The 19,721-nt window shown below is 42.3% G+C and overlaps 1 protein-coding gene across 1 annotated transcript; it reads left to right on the top strand.

Annotated features, from left to right (window-relative positions):
* The first annotated feature begins 6,745 nt into the window (after positions 1-6,745).
* Positions 6,746-18,078, top strand: LOC139930359 (equilibrative nucleoside transporter 2-like). Its single transcript, XM_071923511.2, has 13 exons — positions 6,746-6,798; positions 10,088-10,144; positions 10,399-10,480; positions 12,196-12,341; positions 12,909-13,048; positions 13,233-13,367; positions 13,631-13,728; positions 14,649-14,718; positions 15,282-15,466; positions 15,728-15,830; positions 16,011-16,096; positions 17,467-17,666; positions 17,780-18,078. Exons 2-13 carry the CDS (start codon positions 10,113-10,115, stop codon positions 17,889-17,891), a joined length of 1,389 nt encoding a protein of 462 aa, XP_071779612.1. The 5' UTR covers positions 6,746-6,798; positions 10,088-10,112; the 3' UTR covers positions 17,892-18,078.
* The last annotated feature ends 1,643 nt before the right edge of the window (positions 18,079-19,721 follow it).

Genomic DNA, 19,721 nt, shown 5'->3' with positions numbered 1-19,721 from the left:
CTCACTTTGGATGCAGAGCATGTATTTGCATTTCAAGACAATGAGCTCATTTCATGAACTGTTTGGAGACCAGGCTTATGTTTGGACTGGGCTGCCCTCTTCTGGATATTGTTGACACCTCAGACTACAGATAAAAGATCCACACTCAGGCTCATGTTGGGATATCTTAGCCAGATTTTGGATCAGAGGTACTGCCTTCCAGTTTCCATGGATAAACTTAAAGTGGTAATCCGTGAGTTCCCAGTTTATAATATGAGAGTCAATCAAACTGTGTCCGGTACTGTGACGTCTTTCTCCTTGGATTTCCTGTTGATGCAGTTTGAGTTTCTGTAGGTGGCGCTCTATTCTTTGTCTGTTCAGCCATGGTGGCTGTCACTGCTCATGCTAACTACCCAGCTCTTCTTCTGTTTATTAAAAAAACCAAACAATGAATATCACTTCCTGTGCGCCAGAGGATTTTTACCAGACACAGGGGGTGTTCAGAACAGCAAATGTAAAAGCTTTCATGAACTGGATATACAGTAGATTCAATCAATATTGTTATATCAATTGACAATAGACAGCAGCATAAAGAACATTTATTTACATGAAACTGTTTATGATTAGGACTGAAATCAAATAACATTTGAGAGAGAGGGGAAGGCACAGCTGAGTTATATGTGCTGAGTTACAGCTGAGTTAGTTTAGTAATCAATATCCTCACTAAAATTAATATTCCACAGGGCTGCAGTCATGTCATGCTTCTAGGACCCAAAATACATTAAATGCATATGTTACTGTTTATGTGGAAAAATGGTCAATGTACACATGTACCGGTCAGTTTGTACAATTACAGGCAGTGTGATACATGTATACTTGAACCGGTCAGTTTGTCTGCAAACAAACCAGTAAATGTAAATACTTTCAGATGAACCGGGGCATGTGGAAATAAATGGGGATATGTGAAAATTTTTGCCAAGCTATTTGTACATTTACCACATTGCTGGTAAATGTACAAACTGACCGGTCCATGTATACATGAACCACACTGTCGGTAAATGTACAAATTGACCGGTCCATGTGTACATGGACCGTAACACATACGTCCAAAGCACAGTGCATCACTGATACACACTTCATACTGTACAATACTGAAAGGTTCAGTTCCTGGATGGGAACACCAGAGGGCAAAAAACACCAGTTCAATTCAGTTGAGGAAGGGAAATGTGAATGTGTAGATACATTTACAGAAATACACCTATTTCACATTATGTGTATTACTGTTAATTTACATGCTTCTTCACTTTTCACATAACCCTCTCATTGTTCTGCATATACTAATTATATTTTCATAATGATTCCACTGTTTCATTGTGTACATACTGATTTGTAATTCTATTACATTTAAACACACATTTATATATATTGAACATGTTTAAATGTAGTAATCTATATTTAAGTAAGCAATTGTGACTGTTATTAATATCTGTAAGTACCAACTGTAAGTAACCGTAACAACTGTAACTGAATCCATGTATGCAAATGATACTTTCCCCCCATATTTCCACCCATACAGTCTGCTTAACATGTTGAAATTGTCAGCAGCATGTTTGTATAACCCCACAATTGTTAATGTTCTATTTTATTGCTTCATTATTTCTATTACTTGCTTTGCTTATATTCTATGTATCCTATTACTTTTGCAGCTGCAGATACCTAATTTCATGTGGATCAATAGAGTTTCATCTTTTCTTATCTTCAATGTTGGGGGTCTAGGAATTGAAGCTTATTCTACTGTAGCACTCATTAAGTAACACTAGATAAGACTGTCAGCTAAATGCCTTAAATATAATGTAATATAAATGGAATATAAAACCATATACAGTGTTTGGCTCAGTCAAATTAATGATTCAAATGAAGATTTAAAGGGCTACTCTGACTGGGTGAGTTTGGCCCATTGGTCACCTTACGCAATATGTGACCAGAGGATTGGCACCAAAAACATCTCATCAAAATCATGGCTCTATGCTAACGCTTTAGCATGCAGCATGTTAAGTAATTGTTGGCGACTAGCATTATGCTAAAAGTGAGAAAATGAGAACTTGTAGCAGCTCTAAGGCTGGATGGTTAGTTAGTTATTTGGGCGGCTTCTTCTTTAATGCTTCCTTGGTGTCATAAGTTCCTTTAGACAGTGAACTTTTTGAGACAATGTCCTCTTCCCACAAGATGTACACACTTGAAAAAGTCAGAGTATGGTTTACAGAATATGGATGATGATGATGATGATGATGATGATGATGCCTCATGAAGTGGAGTGGGTAAGAAGCCTACAGTGCTGTGACTGGTTAGCGTCTCTCTGTTTATCTTTGTGGAAAAGCAGTATGCTTTCCCTCTGTCCACCACTTGGATGCAAGCCTGGATGCTCAGTGATATTTACATGGACAGATACAGAAGGCTACATGGGGGATCCACCCATTTATTTTTAATGTCAGGTGCCACAGGCAAAAATAAAGATTTTGCTGCTACAGTTATGTAACAGATGGTCGTCTATTTCCATTTTTTTCATGTATAGGTTCCTATGGGAATATATTATAGTGATTTCTTTGTAAGGGTTGCGTCATGGCTTGTACTCTAGGCCTATAATTACTTTCAAGAGGGGGAGTGTTTCCACATGTTATACAGCATATCAAGTAACAGACAAGCAGACAAGGCCTGTTGATCCTATGTTAAACCTGTGATATATTTCTGCTTGAGTAAGTTCTATTCTTCTGTCACTGCTGAAAACAAGAAATACACTGACATAGGCCTACACTATGAAGGAGGGGCGTCCATAGTGTGTTTCAGTCAAGATAATTCACCTCCTGTTATGGAAAGCTTAGACCCGGAAATCACCTTGCACATGCGTACTACTGTCTAAAATGAGAATATTAATGAATAGTGAGCTAGCAAAATGCCTAACTAATATGTACAACAGCTAATTATTCACCGTTCATAAATATTCATTACTGATATCAGACGTCACCAGACCACGCATGTGCGAAGCAGGAACACTTGCCAAACTGCTAAATTATTTTGAACAAATTTAAAGACACATCTAGGCCTCACAACGCTATTAGACGCTTAAAAATTAGGCTGTTTAGCTAAATCAAACAAAGATATTGAACTGAATACGAGACCATCTCACTGACCCCCAGCTAAAACAGAACAGTTGAGTATTTAACCGACGGCCGAAGTTGGCAGGAGTGAAACCTCTCGCTTCACCTGCTGCATACTGTTGGGCTGCACCACCACCTTCATGGAAATAACAGCGGAAGAGGGACGGTTCTGCTTTCAAAATAAAAGCGTGAAATTGTCCACTCTCTTTTGAACAGGACTTTTTTGAAAAAAAAAATTAATAAACAAATTCCCTCTTTAATATATAATTCATATGTCGAAGCATATTTAAGCATATATTTTTGGTATATTATATTGTATGCTGCATTCATACTGTTATCTTCCCCCAATGATGCTGTTCATACATGACTATGGCATTTGCTCAGACATGATCATAAATAATAATTTTAAAAAAGCATTTTAAAAAGCATTCAAATAACTTTAATAAAAACATATGCTACAAACATGAAATGCCCCATAATTATAGATTTACCCTGTATATGTTTACAATATGCTGTGCTTAATTTATCTTGAGTAACTTGACTTTGACTTGTACTTTGATGACTTGAAAAGGTTTCTAAAGCCTTGACTTGAGATCTTGTGTTTGTGTAAATGACTTAGATTGAAAGTGATGAGATTTGTTCCAGCAGACGACTGAATTTAAATTCTGTTTTCTGAATTTGTATGGAATGAGTGAATTAATTGATTATTTATTATAGAAATCAAACTCATGATGCTCTTACCAAGTTTTTATCCTATTAAAACCATATTGCATTGAAAAGTCCTAGATATTTAGTTTTCTTTAAGATATTAAATTGATACTGGACTCTTGATTTGTTCTGACTTGACTTGCTGTTCTACATTTAGACTTGAGACTTGACATTAATGACATGGACTTGACTTGGACTTGTGCCTCAAGACTTGAGACTGACTTCGGACTCGGAAAGTTGACTTGGTCACACCTCTGACAAAACAACAAACGACAAAAACAAAAAATCCGTTCCTTGACAAGGGTTTTATTTTGAAGGTTTTGACCGGAAGTGCTTCTACCTTGTGGTAATGACAGTTAACGCCACGTAAAAAAACTAAAAAAAGCTGCTCACCAAGCTGGTTTACATTGTGTGGCCATTTGTGGATTACTGGCATTCCCGCCACGTGTAGCGACGAAGAACACATATCTATTTTTGTTTCCTTCATATTATCAGTTTTGACTTCGCAACGATATCAAATTGGCTCGTATTTACAGCCGGAGCATAATGAAAATACAGTAACTAGACCAGAACATCTTTCCAAGGTGAGTTTGTGGTCACACTCTTAGATAACGCTAGCTAAACAGTTCACCTAACGTTATCAGGCGGTGATGTTGTTGCTAGCTCTTGTAAATATCATCATGTTAGACTGTGTTATCTTTGTCGGTCTCTAAAGAAAGAGCTGATGATTTACTCATAAGTATTAAATATAATTTACTTTACTAAACGACAACGCCGCTCTTGTTTCATGCTTGGTCTCTTCCCACAAAATATGGATTCCAGAGATTATAAACGAGTTACAGACCTTTTTAAACTCTTACCAGAATGATAAATATATGCATGAGCTTCCTTTGAGTGTTTTCTTTCTGGTGCATCGTGCTCCTTCGGACACTGACCAGAACAGGTGTAACGTTATCCCCAAATGTCCAATTGTTATATATGGCAACAAAGCTAATGTTTTACATCATTGCCTTATTATATGATTTGTACTTTTATATTCAGTTATAAGATGATGACTAACAATTGGCTGGGGGAAAAAATCACTGTAATATTCCTATTGGCACGGGGACATGTGGAGTGAGTTTATAGCGACCTTGTAGTGCTTTGATAGTATTTTAGTATGCTATAACTATAATAAAATGTTATGACTGTGTTGTGTCTGTAGCACTCAATAGTGAGGTTATTGACCTTATAGTACTTCATGGTATTACTATAATGTTACTATAGGGACCAATGCATCTATTCTACTCTATTCTACTCCTAATAGTAAGTTTATAGTGACCTTATATTATGATATTTCTATAGGGATTTACAGTCTCTGTGATATTTGAATAGTATCCTATTAGGATTACTTTAGTTCCTTTTCTTAACATGTGGCCAATTTCCCGGTGCCTCTATCTGGATTAATTGTAACAGAGGGGGATGTGCGGAGAGGGTGCTGTGCCATGCAACATGGCACCTGCCATCTGCTGAGCACATGGACTGTCTGAGTCAGTCTGGATTACTGACAGGACCAGTAATCTCCCACCATATGACGCAGTAGTGAAACACAAACCCTACAGGGTTTTATCATCATCATCATCATCATCAAGGGTTGATGAGAATTAGGATCTGTCGTCACCTGGAACAAAGAGAGCGGATAAGAGGGAAATGGAAGCTTTAGGGAACAAAAGCCTAGCTGACTAACCCAGTGGTTCCCAAACTGGGGTCCAGGGACCTCCATGGGTCCTTGAGGTGGTTTCCTGGGGGTCCTCAGCAAAACAAAAACCCACCCTTGGATAATCTTACACTGTTCGATATCATCAATCTGCGATGTTGAATGCATTCCAGGAGTTGTTTTTTGATGAAGGGGTGTAATTTACTTTTTGGCTGTACCTACTTTCCCTCAACCTGCCCCTAGTGATTCCCTACATTTCCCAGAATGCCTTTCGACAACCCCCGGAGAATGGGCGTGAACTTGAACTTCAGAACTGCTATCTCATCCATGCTATCCTCAAATGCAAATGAAACCATTGTGCTCGAATAGGTTCGATTTTGCTTCGTCTCGCCTTTTAGCTAGCTTGCCAACCAATTTGTAAACACTTCGGCGTGTCTATGATCTCAGCCACGCTCTTACTCAAAACACTATATCTTGTGGCTGCGTTGCATTCTTGTCGGTTGCGGCTGCTGTCTCTTCCTCTTCTAGGATGGATTTCTCCCTGTTTGATTGTTGAATGTTGGTGCAAAATGGAGAATCTAGAAAGAAGCCCTCGCTCTTTGATTCTGAGTGACTGACACCAAAGCCTGTTTACCGTTGTTTTAGATGGTTGAATATTTTCTTGCTATTAAACTCTATTGTAGCAGTGCTGTGATGTCAGGTTATCTAAAATTGACTAAAAGTTAGGAGATAATGTTAACAGTAGGACATAATGTAGAAGATTGACTAGTTTCACAGGACAAAATCCTTACCAAATGTGTGTGTGACATGGGAAAAAGTTTGGGGGGGGCAATCTATTTTTGTGCGTATGACGTATGATGATGTTTTCTGTGTTATCCTCAGCGGGGGAACAACACTTCGGTGCAGCTTAAAATATCGCAGCATAAAAAACCTGTTTTTAAGAACAGGAAGGGTTTGATTTCTGCCACTGAAAACTAAACGGAGTGAAATGTGTATTTGAAAATATAATCAGTTACAGTGGATTGAGTAAGACTTGGCTTGGAATAGTTGTTTGTGTAGAAAAGAGAGCAAGTTCGGATTGCCATAGGGCAGAGACAGTTTTCTTTTCAATGAGAAGAGAGACACGCACACTCACTCACACACAGAGTGTCCAGTGTTGCTGGGACCAGCAGTATATTTCCAGCCTCCTGTGTGGCAGCTGGCTGTTTATCCTCCACACTCCCTCCTCCGGGCTGAACGCCTTCCAGCATTGACAAGGATGTGAGTACCAGCTTTCCTCACAGGAGTTGTAATCTCGCTCCTAAATATGTTCTACACTCTTATGACAGTGTTATCCAGGCTGTGATTGTTGTTTCTGCGTTTGAAAATTAGCTAAATGTTTAGAAAGCTGGGTTTGAAGTGAATGGAGATCTGAAGATTTTACTGCGTTGGTGGTAAAAGTAGCCTTCAAAGGTCAATGTGTCTATAAAATGCCGCCTCAGTCGTGCTAGTTAAGACATAAAGATTTTACTCACGTTTTGCATGTGTGCCTTGGTGACAAAGGAGGTCACTTTCACATCAGACAATGAGGCCACTTATTCAGCGAGGCCTATACATTTTGTTGGTTACAGAAGGGGGGTGGAAATACTCTGAAAATAATGGAGGAGATGGAGAAAAGGACAGGATTCATGCTGAAAAAAACTTTGCTTTTTCGAAAATCTTTGTCACATTTGGCAGTGCTACCTCAGATTTTTCAGGATTTTCCAGAAATCTTTATAAGCTTCCTCAGTGTTTCCTTCCTAGCCATTAGAGATTGTGTGTTTGTTTCCACCAGACACCGTAACTTGTTCCCAACCTTGCAGAGGGCAACTTTACACTTACACATTGTTGTCTTTGTCTTAAGTCTGTTTGTAATCTCTTACATCACCTGGTCCTATGACTGTGCACTTTGACAGCAAACCAGTAGCTGTTTTCACTTATGATCATAAACATATTTTAAGTCGATTATGTCAGGCTATTAGTGAGATTATACAAGCAGACATTCCCAGTGACAGAGTGGCGCTTAAAAGACCTCTTGTGACTCTGTTATGAACGGTGTCTTTTATCCCACAGGCTCGTGTTTTGAGCCCCCCACTTAGACGACTGCTGAAGGTCTCTGCCATGTTACAAAGGCCCAGAAACACATGCTGAAACGCCTGAAGCAAACCTCATCCCAAAGCCTCTGGAGCTGTTTGTCTGTCTTGTCTGACTTGTTTTCTTAGAGCTCAAAGGGTGCAAAATGTTCTTTCTTTCGTCTTGTGCAGTGCGAGACCAAACCACTTGGCTTACCCCAAGCTGTTTTCCATTGATTTTAATCAAAGGGACTACAGTATATTAGCAGAGCATTTAAGTGCTTTGAAGAAGCAGGCGGTCAGCTGATTGAATTCTAGCCAAGCACTGTAAATGTCTTTTTTCTTATCACTGTCTGTACACTCTTCCTAATTTTATGGCATTTAGACATCATGTTTGCCTTGTCCATGATTTACCAGCACTTCCAGTTCCGCTCGGCTGCTCAAAACACGGCGTCTAGTTAGGATGTAATGACTTTGACCGGGCCCATTCGCTAGGCGGCCACTCTTTGAAATACACACCCATAAGTGTCTTATTAAAGAGCGTCACGCTTCACTGACATGCAAGAAGAAGCTGCACAAATCAACAATCTTATCGGAGAGAAAAGAGGCTTGTGATTTAGGTCGTATGTCGTGGAGGTGGCTTACTTCTCACATAGTGTAAAAACCCTGTGATCCATGAAATGAAGGAAATGCATAACAGCGAGGGGCATGTTGACACAACTGAAATGTATTTTTCCACATTGTGTGTTCTCATTTCTCATTATATAAGCTGCATATAGGCAGATCTCTCAATTGTAGTACAGTCTGAGAATGCCACAGCTGTGTTTGGGTCTGCTTACGTGCGTGTCTGTGCGTGCTGCACCTGCCTTTGTTTGTAGAAACAAGGTGTCGATGGCAAGTTACTACCAACAGTAACAGGAGAGGGGACTAGCTAGGTGACTAAACACTCAGACCTTAGTCATCGTCCTTTCAGACAAGCAGTAAACAGACAGAAACGCATAACCTTCCTGAGAAGAAAATGATGGCATCAATGGAAAAAACCCTCAGGCCACATCCTCAGCAGCTGTAACGGACAGACTGTCTTTTGTCTTGATTTGTTTTTTCTCTCCTGTGTTTGACTACCGCCAAATTCTTAAAGGATAATTCAGGTTATTTTCAACCTGGCCCTTATTGTCCTGGTTTTTGCCGTCATGATGATTGATTGTGTTCAAATACACACCCACAGGGCAAACACACTCCCACAACAGTTGAACTCAAAAAGCGATTTAAACACGTCCTTTCAACACAATAACACTCACACTGCAGTGGGACCTTCCTGCATCCAACTTTCAGACTATCCACCGCCTGACACTTGCGTAGATGTTATATTAACTAATGTTAAAATAAATTTTAACTCACTGTTGGAGCTTGCTTTGGCCCTTGAGTGTGTATTTGAGAGCAGCACTACCGGCGAACTGGACCTACGTCACGCTCTGCAGTGAAATAAGTGATGAAATTTTGAACACAATCATCATGATGACAGAAGCTAGGAAAAAAAAAAAAAACGGAATTATCCTCCAAGTTAAAAGCAAATAATCTTTCAGTGTATTGGTGTGTGTAAGAAAGGAGTTGTCGAGTAATTTGAGGTAAGGAACTAGTACTGATTCCTAAAGTAGGACAAGCAGAAATGTGTGAGCCAATCCCCAGTTATCCTCGTCTGGCCTGCTTCCCCCCCCAGCAAGTCAAAACATGCAGGATGGCCATATTTTCCCTCCCTTTTAAATCTACAAGCTGGATCTGCAGTGGTTTTTCCCACTCACAGCTTTGCCAGTGGCCTTATAACAGGCAACAGGACCCTTCTGTTATCACGGCAAAGCCCTCATGGAATTAACTAACCGTCACCCAGATAGCCGGAGCAGCTGGGTCAATACCCATTTGGCTCTGTTGGTGAGTTTGCGCCTGTGTGTATGTGTTTGATTCTTTTTTTGTACCCCGCACACTGAGTGAATTGATGTGTCTATATGTGTGTACACAGGGAGTGAACTCTCAGATTCTTGACTAATCTACACACTAAAGGGGGGGAAAGTACTGGGGCCTCAGGGTGCCGCCTCCTGTGCCAAAGCCTCATTGGAAAATCATTGGGACTGACTAACGTATTCAGGTCATCGGACTGGGAACCGCTCCATGTGCTGCTGGCAATTCCCAGTGTCTCTCTCGCCATTCATGCTCACCTCATAATATAACAGGGTTGCAGGAGAATTTAATTGATATTTGATACACATACCACACCAGTGTGCTCAGTACTATATATCTAGCGCTTGTTTGGACCGCCTCCTTGCAGCCTCCTGCCAGAATGTAACGGATTCCTGCATCTGTAAGTAGTGGGAAACCTGGGCAGACGAGTGTCCGGAAAACAAACGACACGCTCCGTGCGCTTTGGAGATGCTGCTGACGTTTCCTCTCTCCTGTTGCCCTTGCAGTTTTGCCAGAAGCTCCTACATCAGCATGAAGGGACGGACGGACACCCCACAGGACCGGTGAGTCGACATCTGACGAAACTAGAAAGTCTCACCTCCCGTTTCCTACTCTAGACCACAGTTTCGTGTTTGGTTACTGGACGAAACTGCTTACAAGAAAACGTGTTTAAAAATGTCTTTTCAGTTCTTTAAAAAAGATGCAGAGTATCAGTATTTAACACATAATGGAAAGGCTCTATATTGATGTTTAGCAACATTTTGAGGAAGTAGTGATGGGTTATTGGAACAGTAACAATCTTTCTTCCTATCTGCAGTGCTTGCTTGGTGGGAATCATTTTCTTCATTCTGGGCTTGGGAACGCTGCTGCCATGGAACTTCTTCATGACTGCTTCCATGGTAAAAAAAAAATAAAATAAAATAAAAAATCTGACTCATTATCTGCTCCTTCTGCTGAATTGTTTCCAGAGTGCTTACAGACCACTACACTGCACAAATACTCTCCACAAGATGTGTAATGGTTGGTTCAGTGTCAACAGGATGGTAGCATCTCATCTTTTTTCCAAATCAAAGCCCTTCAGATCTACACAGATCTATCTTGAAAGAGTGATTTGTCGGCCCGTAACCCCAAGGGCCAAAACCTTCTCAGACTTCTTAAAGAATCACATGCTGGACCCAAGCCAATGCAGATCACTTTGCTCGTTTGAGGGGATTAGCAGTGAAATTAGCTGGGTTTAGGCGCAGTAAGCCGTTTAATGTAATTCAGGAAAATGTCAAGAAGATCTGTAAACGGTTGCATGCACATGTAATGTAAGCACACAGTATGGATAGGATTAGTCAGGTTGGTAGTATGTGGCCAGGATGTAAACATGTTTTGGTAGCGTGCCGTGTACGCACGTGTATGCATGTCTTCACGTGTCTCTTTTCACATACATGTTACATTCCCGTCCTTTAGGGAACTCCATGAACTACAGTGCGTTATAAGCAAGTTTATTCCACTGTAAACATTGACACTACAACTGCTCCACAGTGGAGGATGGTGCTACAAAGGAGCGGCCGCCGTCACAACACACTTTGTTCTCAAGCCAAAAAAGCAAATGACAAAACAGTATTATTATTATATTATTTAGCATGGTGACATATTATCTCTTCATTAGATGTTTCTGTTGGATCTCTGCTCTAATTAGCTAGCTTACGCCTCTCTATTGTGAAAATGCGGCTTTATTATTTATGTCAACTAGAAGCCACTGTAAACTGAGCCAGAGACCTGTTGATGCTGCAATTTGTTGATAGAGGTCAAGTCATAGATTACTTAATGCCCCTTTAATGATCAGTTTATTTGAATGTGATCTCAGCTCTCTGGCTCCCCAGTGGATCAGCCGCCTGCATTTCCTCTCTGGAGAATACAGTAACGTTAGCAAGCACTGTTTATACAACAAAGTGCTTTATTATAAACTGCTAGAGTATGTGTTGTCTTATGATCATCAAAGGTGTGACATAATTCTAATTAATTTGCATACGTGAAGAGGATTGTGGGAGTTGTGTGAAAATTCACAGCCGAGGTGTGAAAATGTATAGTTAGTTCAATTTTCAAAATAGAACTGCCTTTTACTGATGAGATCGCGCTCAGTAAAGAACAGAAATGCTGCTGCTAGAAATTGTAATGTGATGTAGTTTGATAGCATCCAGGTATAGATGAGTAACCCTAACCCTAACCTGACTGACCTGCATTTGCCTTTTGAAGACCAAGGCGCTGTAGTGATAGTGCTGTGGTAACAATTACCAACACGCAGAATCAAATGGAAATAGACTATGCACAAGATAGGGTGTGTCTATGTAGCAGGTTTATGTCATATTCACTTGGTTGGTACATTTGCTTCCTGGCACTATGTGCTAAGATGTTACATAACACATAACTCATAACTAAAACATGTTTTACAACCTTGAACCATTAGGTTGAAACTCATTTAACCCTGGAAATACTTGACTACTTTCACTGTTCTTCACCGTAGTACATGTTCATATTTAGCCTTTTTGTCAAGTAGCTGGGTGCAGGATACTAATTTGACAGTGGTGGTTGTCTAATGTCTGTCTTGTTTCCTCTGGGTTTCTAGTATTTCCAGGGCCGTCTGAACACGACAGAATGGAGTAACGGCACGGCGGTGGTCCGCAAAGAGTACTACTTCAACAACTGGATGACCCTGCTATCCCAGCTGCCCCTGCTGCTCTTCACGCTGCTCAACTCCTTCCTCTACCAGAGGTCAGTGAGACTTCAGAGGGGTTGTTTTAGAGCCTGGCTTAGCCTTAACAGGGTGGAGGATAGAGGTGCACCAATACTGCTATCAGAAATTGGGCTGACACCAGACTAAGAGTCTCCTTTTACACCTGACATTAACATGCATCCTTGGTGATCAAATTGTAATAAGATGGAGCAAAAACACATAAAATCCAGATGTGAATGCATCTAAGATTGAAGATTTATTGAAGATCCAGTCATCCAAACCAGAGGAGATCAGAGACACATAGGCCACATTAACAACAAAGTGTAAATACAATTATTATGAGAGAATGTCCCCAAAATGACAATCCAACACTAAGTGCCATGTGTCAGAAATCAAAGCAAGGCAATATTTTGTGTTTTTCACACGTAGAAGGATGGCAGTTCTCCCATATTTTTCAGTAAAAGTGGTGATTCTAATTGGCAGTTACTGATTGTGACTACTTCAGCTTTTCTGGCTGTATTGCCGAGCCGGTTTGCAGATAAAACGCAGAGCGCTCCGTGGGGAAGTCACTGACGTGTGTTTTGGCCGGCCGCTGTGTGTTTCAGGATATCTGAGGCGGTGCGGATCGGTGGCAGCCTGGTCTTTATCCTGCTGCTCTTCATCCTCACAGCAGTCCTGGTCAAAGTGCCCATGGAGGAAGACCGCTTCTTCTCTGTCACCATGGCTACTATCTGGTTCATCAACTGTAAGTTCATGTGGCTGTGGGTGAGTGGGTGAGAGGCTGCGAAAGAGAGAGACTGAATGTGTTGCGAGAGAGAGAAAGAGTGGGTGGAGTGAGTGGATTTGAGTGAAAGAGAGATAAGAGAGAAGACTGTGTGTGTGTGTGTATGTGTGTGTGTTATACTAAATGAACCCCCCCCTCCCCCCAGCGTTCGGTGCGGTGCTGCAGGGCAGTCTGTTCGGCCTGGTGGGTCTGCTGCCTCAGAGGTACAGTGCCATCTTCATGAGTGGACAGGGCCTCGCCGGGACCTTCGCTGCCATCGCCATGCTGCTAGCCATAGCCAGTGAGACACACACACACACACACACAAAATACAGACAAAATGCCACTGGGCGCCAAATCCCCAGTTGCCTAGTAACAGAATCAATGCAAATGCGATGTGTAGCGAGTCAAATCAGCCACCCACCACACACCACACACTGTTTGAATTCAAAGGACAGAGCTCATGTTGGGTCCCTTTTGAATGATGTTTTCAGCTATCCAATGTTTTTTATTCTCAGAATCCTTCGCAGCTAACTTGTGTATGTGTGTGTGTGTGTCACTCAGGCGATGCGGACTCTGAGACGGCAGCGTTGGGCTACTTCATCACGCCGTGTGTCGGCACCCTGGTCACACTCTTCAGCTACCTGCTTCTGCCCCGCCTGGTCAGTCACCTCCCAACTCAGTATGACTACATCACCCATAATCCACCGCCTCACCTCACCTGACCCCCACCCACTGTCTTATGTGCACAGTACCACAGAATGCACTCAGTCAGTTTCTGTCCCAGACTGTTTGGATTTCAAGAGCGCCCAGAAAACAGGATCAGAAAATTCTCCCTACCAGGCTTTTACCTGCCATTTAGAAAGGCTTAAGCAGTAACACTGTGGAGAGGGCTTGGTTGGAATGAAGACTGGTCATTCACAAGAAAAAAAATAGAATAAAATCAAGTATTAAGTAATCAAGTAGCTCCTTGGTGGCCAAAAAGACTTAAAGCTACACTAGGGAAGATTTTATGTGAGAATCCAGCCGTCTCATCAGCCTAAATCACAAAGTGGGAAAGAGCATCCCATTCCCACTAATTGAGACCCTTTTCGCCCCTAATAGCACAAATTCATTTCTGGTGGGAAAACTGCTCGCTGCCCAGGAGGTGATGAATCAAAACGTATAGAGATATATTTACAATATATATAGAAGCAGTAGCAAGCGAGCAGTCTGTCCAGTTCACTGACGCCACGTTGCATGACGTCTTGGTAATCAAATCCTCAAAAGTCAAACAATTACCTCTCGCTGACATTTGGGGCCGCAAACATGCCAAGTTGCCTTGTGCAGCTTTAAGCAGGTTGAATTATATTTGACGTGTTTTAACTTATCTCTTTGGATTAGTTATCCATGTCATTTAGTACTTTTGTTGGAGTTGGCAAGCAGACTCTAATCCTCTTTTGTCAAACTCCACTAAACTCCACCCCGTCAGCAAAGGTATTAGCCCAATAGCATTGTCTCTTTTTATTCTTATCATCTACTAGTATGAAGAGTCTGTATTTTAGGCCTAATTTGTTCCGTTTTGTCTGGTGTTTCCATACAGGAGTTTGCCCAGTTCTACTTGGACAGAAGCAGCCAGTATGAGGCAGACACCACCGACGAGCTGCTGAAAGGTGGGGTTTTTTTACCAGATGGCTTACCTGACCGAACTCTTACACACATTATTTATTTTGTAGCAATTATAAAACTCCTCCATATTGATGTCTCTTTTCATCATCATTTCACCATGCAACTTAATGCTGAAGTGCCAGCTCTGAAACATAAGTAACACTAATATGATCGAACATTTGTCTAACAGTGGGTAAACACCTCGGTGCCTTTCCACTGAGTCTCCAGCTCTGTCCCTCACAGTCTGGTTGAATCAAACCAATTCAATGGGACATTATCTTGTTAGGCCAGTTTACCCTCATTTATCCAATTAGAGTCCTGGCAGCCCCCAGACAAAGACAGGGTCTGTCAGACACACAGAGACCCATCGGCCTCAAATCCTCTCTTTTCAACAACATGGTATTTTCCACGAACGCTGACACAAGCCCATGGCAACCAATGAAGTGCAGTTTGAATAATTGAATAATGCCATATTTGGTTTATTTCATTCACACACCTGTTGAACAACAACAAAGTTTATTTGTCAATGTGTTAAACTATATGTAATACGCTGTGGCTTTAATTCCAGAGACGAGCACGGTGGAGAACGGCAAGCTGAACGGCCACGCCAACGGCTCGGTGGCCAACGGCGGCGGTGGCGGCCCCGAGGCCGAGGGCGGCGCCAGCTCAGACGGGACCAAGCAGGCCTTCCTGCCCCTGGAGCAGGCCGAGCGCGTGGAAGCCAAGTCCTCGGTCAAGGAGGTCTTCAAAAAGGTCCGATAACCACAAGGCTGTCATTCACTAGGTTTACTTAGACTGACGTTGCTTTATACGCATGAGAAAATCAAAATCGGCTTGATGTTTCAGTTGTTTACTCACGTTTGTGGCAGTTTATGTGGAATAACATTAAATGAATCCTGTTAACGTGTTATTAGGCTGTGTGTAAATGTAGTCACTGTTTCCTCATGTCTAAATGTCACTTCTTCCTCTTAACCAAATGTGTTTAACACTTTCTCTGCCTTCGTTCCTTTTCAGGTCTGGGTGATGGCGTTCTGCGTGACGTTCGTGTTCACGGTCACTCTGTCTGTCTTCCCCGCTGTCACTGTGGACGTCAAAACGCTGTTCCCAGGGAGATGGGGTACGACCACACCTGACCATTAGATCAGATCCCCACTGCACTAAAACATACCTCTGTATGTATGCCTTGGGCCATGTGGCTAACAGAAAGGACAACTTGCTCTGTTGATAATAGGCTGAGTTGAAATGCATTTTTTTTCTTTTCCTACCTTGTAACTCCTGTTCTTCTCCCCCGCTTCAGAGCGCTTCTTCATCTCGGTGTGCTGCTTCTTGATTTTCAACATGTGCGACTGGTTTGGCAGGACCATCACTTCCTGGATACAGTGGGTGAGTGTCTGACAATACACTGGAAGACAGTGTTTCCCCTGCATCCGTTCTGCAGCTGGACCTCTCCTATGGTTGGAAAACTGTCCTCACCACTAGAAAAATGTAAAGTAGTGCTGCAACTAACGATGAGTTTGTCTGTGATTAATTTGTTGATTGTTTTGTTGCGTTATTGATGAATGTAAATGACTAATAATTAGTATCTGGAATATGTAGTTTATAACCAAACAACATTTCAGCATATTTCCATAAACAAAATACTGCATTACAGCTATTGCTTGCCTAATAATTTGGACTCCTGGAAAGCCTAGGAGAAACTATTCCAACGTCGTAGAATAGAAACTATCTGTTTAACCTGGGTCGAATTACACTTGCCACAGTACTACACCATTGTGTGCATCAAATTACGTAATTTTAGTTTTAGTTTTTAGTTGTTTTTTTCTGTTGAGCTGTTTCCGCATGTCAGTTTCTGCTGTTGCTTGCTGTTACAGCTTTGCAGTGAACACAGAACTTTATCATTGGGTTTCTGATAACAGTATTTCTAGTTTATCTGTATCAGAGTTTTTAGAAAATAAGTGCACTGGGTTTGGGCTTTCTGTAGCCATAGTCAAACTAAAGCAGCGCATTATGAATATGCAAAATCAACAAATTTACATGGTCTATGTGCTGCGTCCCTAGTGTAGAGGCAATAAAACGTTCCAAATGAGAGGCGTTTTCAACTAACGGATATTGGAACTGATAATGAGAATAGGACTTGGAGTGAAGCCGGGTCACTGACAGGATATTACCTCTCATGCACTCTGACAAGCTCCCACCCATTTTTTTTATTGTGCCAGATGGTTCATCTCTCCCACACAATGCAGGCTCCTTAGCTCCCACGCCTACGCAAATGAAAATGAAAATCTTTCTCTCCATCCGCACCGCTCTGGCCATTTATGAACAGGGACATATTACACACACAGCAGTGTTTGCTCTTGTGATGTCCGCATCTGCAAACATCACAACAGCTTTCCTTAGTTTTGGTGACGTTTGTGGATATTTGCTTTGTGTATTGCATGCACTTACTGTGGAAAACCATTTCCTCCCATTTTCCTCCTAAGGACAATAAACTATCTTCCATTTTCCTCTCTCTCCCTGCCCTCGCCCTGTTTTCATCTCCCTTCTCTCCCATCCAAAACCCCATTTGTGCCTTTCTCTCTCTCATTACTACCTCATCTGTCTTTCCGCCCCCCCCTTTCACTTTTTCCATCTCTACTCTAATCTGTTTGTCTCTGGCTTTCAAAATCCACTCTGTACTTCTCTCTCTTCCTCCTATCCATCTCTCCCATCTAAAAACCCCGCCGACTCTCTCTCTCTCTCTCCCCCCTCTCCAGCCTCGCAAGGAGTCTCGCCTGTTCCCGGCGCTGGTCGTCTCCCGGATCGTGTTCGTCCCCCTGCTGATGCTCTGCAACGTCCAGAGTCGCTCCTTCCTCCCCGTCTACTTCCCCCACGACGTCGCCTTCGCCGTCATCATGATGCTCTTCTCTCTGTCCAGCGGCTACTTCGTCTGCCTCTCCATGTCCTACGCGCCGCAGTGAGTGCAAACGACTGACCGCTGCCCCGCCAACATTTAGACGCCGAATAGATGTTGATGTGACACTGAAAACCTCTCTCTCTCTGTCTCTCTCTCTCTCTCTCTGTTTTCAGGTTGGTGGAGCCCAAGGATGCGGAGACAGCAGGAGCCCTGATGACCTTCTTCCTCTCCCTGGGTTTGTCCATAGGGGCGGCCCTGTCCTTCCCCCTCCGAGCCCTGGTCTAGACACACACCCACACTCCCACACACACACACACACATACAGTATACGCAAATACTGTAGAATACACTCGCACACACACCTCGACGGGGAAAGCGTGATAAATGGTTTTAACGTCCATCTCTCCCTCCTCGAGGACCTTCCACCTCTCACACTCATCTGTCGAGTGACGTGTTGCAGCGGCCCGCCAAGGACCATGGGTAAAAAAAAAAGCAAACAGACTGCTTATGAAACGGCACCGGTGACCGCAGGAGATAAGCAGCATACCAGGAACTTGTTACCTCCCCCCCCCCCCACATTCACCTAAATGACTCTTGGAAGTATAAATAAGGGAAATATGTCTACATGAGCGCCGGTTGCGCTTCTCACTGCCGACCTGAAGCAGCAGGTTGCACTTCCTTTCCGTTCAGTTTCTCATAGGAAGAACACGGGACACCGTGCCAAACCACGGCCTGAAAGCGTGTCGCTATTTATTTTATTGGACCTTTTTTATGTGTTTTTGTATGTCTCATTTTTTTAGGTCTATTTTTGTGTTTTATTTAGGTTTGTAGATACTTTTAGGGCATTATTCTCAGTGAATTATAGTTAAAGGGAAAACCCTCCATGATTTGTTTTTGGGTGTTTTTTTATTATGATTAGATTATGACTTAGTTCATTTTCACCCACTGAAACCAGGATTATCGTTTCTGATAGGAAAAGTACTTGGGGTTTTTATTCCCGCGACTGAGCTTTGATTATACTTGATCAGCTTTTGATATGAGATTGGATTTTTTTTTGTTATTTGATTGTTGTAATACGACACTATATTATAGGACCTAGCGTGAATGAGTGAATCTACTTTCTGTTAAATTAATTTTGTTGGATATTCCTCCCTAGATTTCAGATTTCCCAATGCACTGGCTCCACGCTACATAGCTAGAACAAACAGTCTTTTTGTTTATCGTGCTTTTATTTACCGAGGGAGGGTTGACTGACCAGGCTCGGACTCCAGCGTTACCTTTTCACCTGTAACCTGACGCTCCTTTGAAGCGCCCACTACAGCCACAGTCTTCTACTGGTGGCCACTGCATGATTCCACTGGAGTAAGTTGGGGGATTTAGTGCCTCCAGCGTTCCCTCCGTCCCCCAGCGTCCTTAATCAGTGCAGCGATTCAGACCTGCAACCTTTTGATCGTTTGTTTCTCTCCAGCATGAAGGCTGCTGCTGCCCTCTACTGGCCACAAAGGGTTTTTTAGCCCTTCACAGCTCCAATTCCTTTCCTCCCATATACATCAAATTAAAACGTTAAAGCCCAGCATGCTTTGACATAGTCCTCTGTTAAATCGTGGTATATAGCAGTGGTTTTCAATCTTTGTGTATCCTATGTGTCATGAATGAACATTTACAAACTCTTGGGTTTAGGATTGAAAACCACCGGTATGTAGAAAGGCCAGAGGATGCAGTACTCGAGGTTTATGGCCCAGCAGACTTGTCTTAACGACAGGAACTGGGTCAAAATCAGGTCGTTTTTCTGGCGAGTCGGGGTTTGGATTATCAGGTTACGGGAGTACGACAGCATTCCGCTCCCATTCCTCACGTCCTCTTCTCTCCTGCTGCTCAGTCTTGACCTCGAAACTATTCACACAACCTCAGCTCGGCGTTGTGTCTGTAGTTCTGATGCAACTCTTTGCTCAATAGGAAAAATGAACTACATCTCATGTCGTTTGCTTTGAACAAATGGCCGCTGCTTTCGTTGCGTTACATGTAATCCAGTGTAGTGACAGTGCTGTTGCTGTTAGCCAGTGATAAACAATCCTGCGGTTCAATGTAATCAAATGTGGAAGTTAGAATAATTGG

Source organism: Centroberyx gerrardi, chromosome 23 (genome assembly GCF_048128805.1).
Source record: "Centroberyx gerrardi isolate f3 chromosome 23, fCenGer3.hap1.cur.20231027, whole genome shotgun sequence".
Taxonomy (NCBI): Eukaryota; Metazoa; Chordata; class Actinopteri; order Beryciformes; family Berycidae; genus Centroberyx; species Centroberyx gerrardi.
The sequence above is the reverse complement of the archived record's forward strand: the minus strand, read 5'-3'. Positions and strand labels throughout refer to the sequence as shown.

Excerpts from the sequence above, each read along its gene's own strand:
- LOC139930359 (XM_071923511.2), top strand. The coding sequence starts at position 10,113 with ATGAAGGGACGGACGGACACCCCACAGGACCG. Across the intron at positions 10,481-12,195 it reads TCTTCATGACTGCTTCCATG|TATTTCCAGGGCCGTCTGAA; the intron begins GTAAAAAAAAAA and ends CTGGGTTTCTAG. Across the intron at positions 13,729-14,648 it reads ACCTGCTTCTGCCCCGCCTG|GAGTTTGCCCAGTTCTACTT; the intron begins GTCAGTCACCTC and ends GTTTCCATACAG.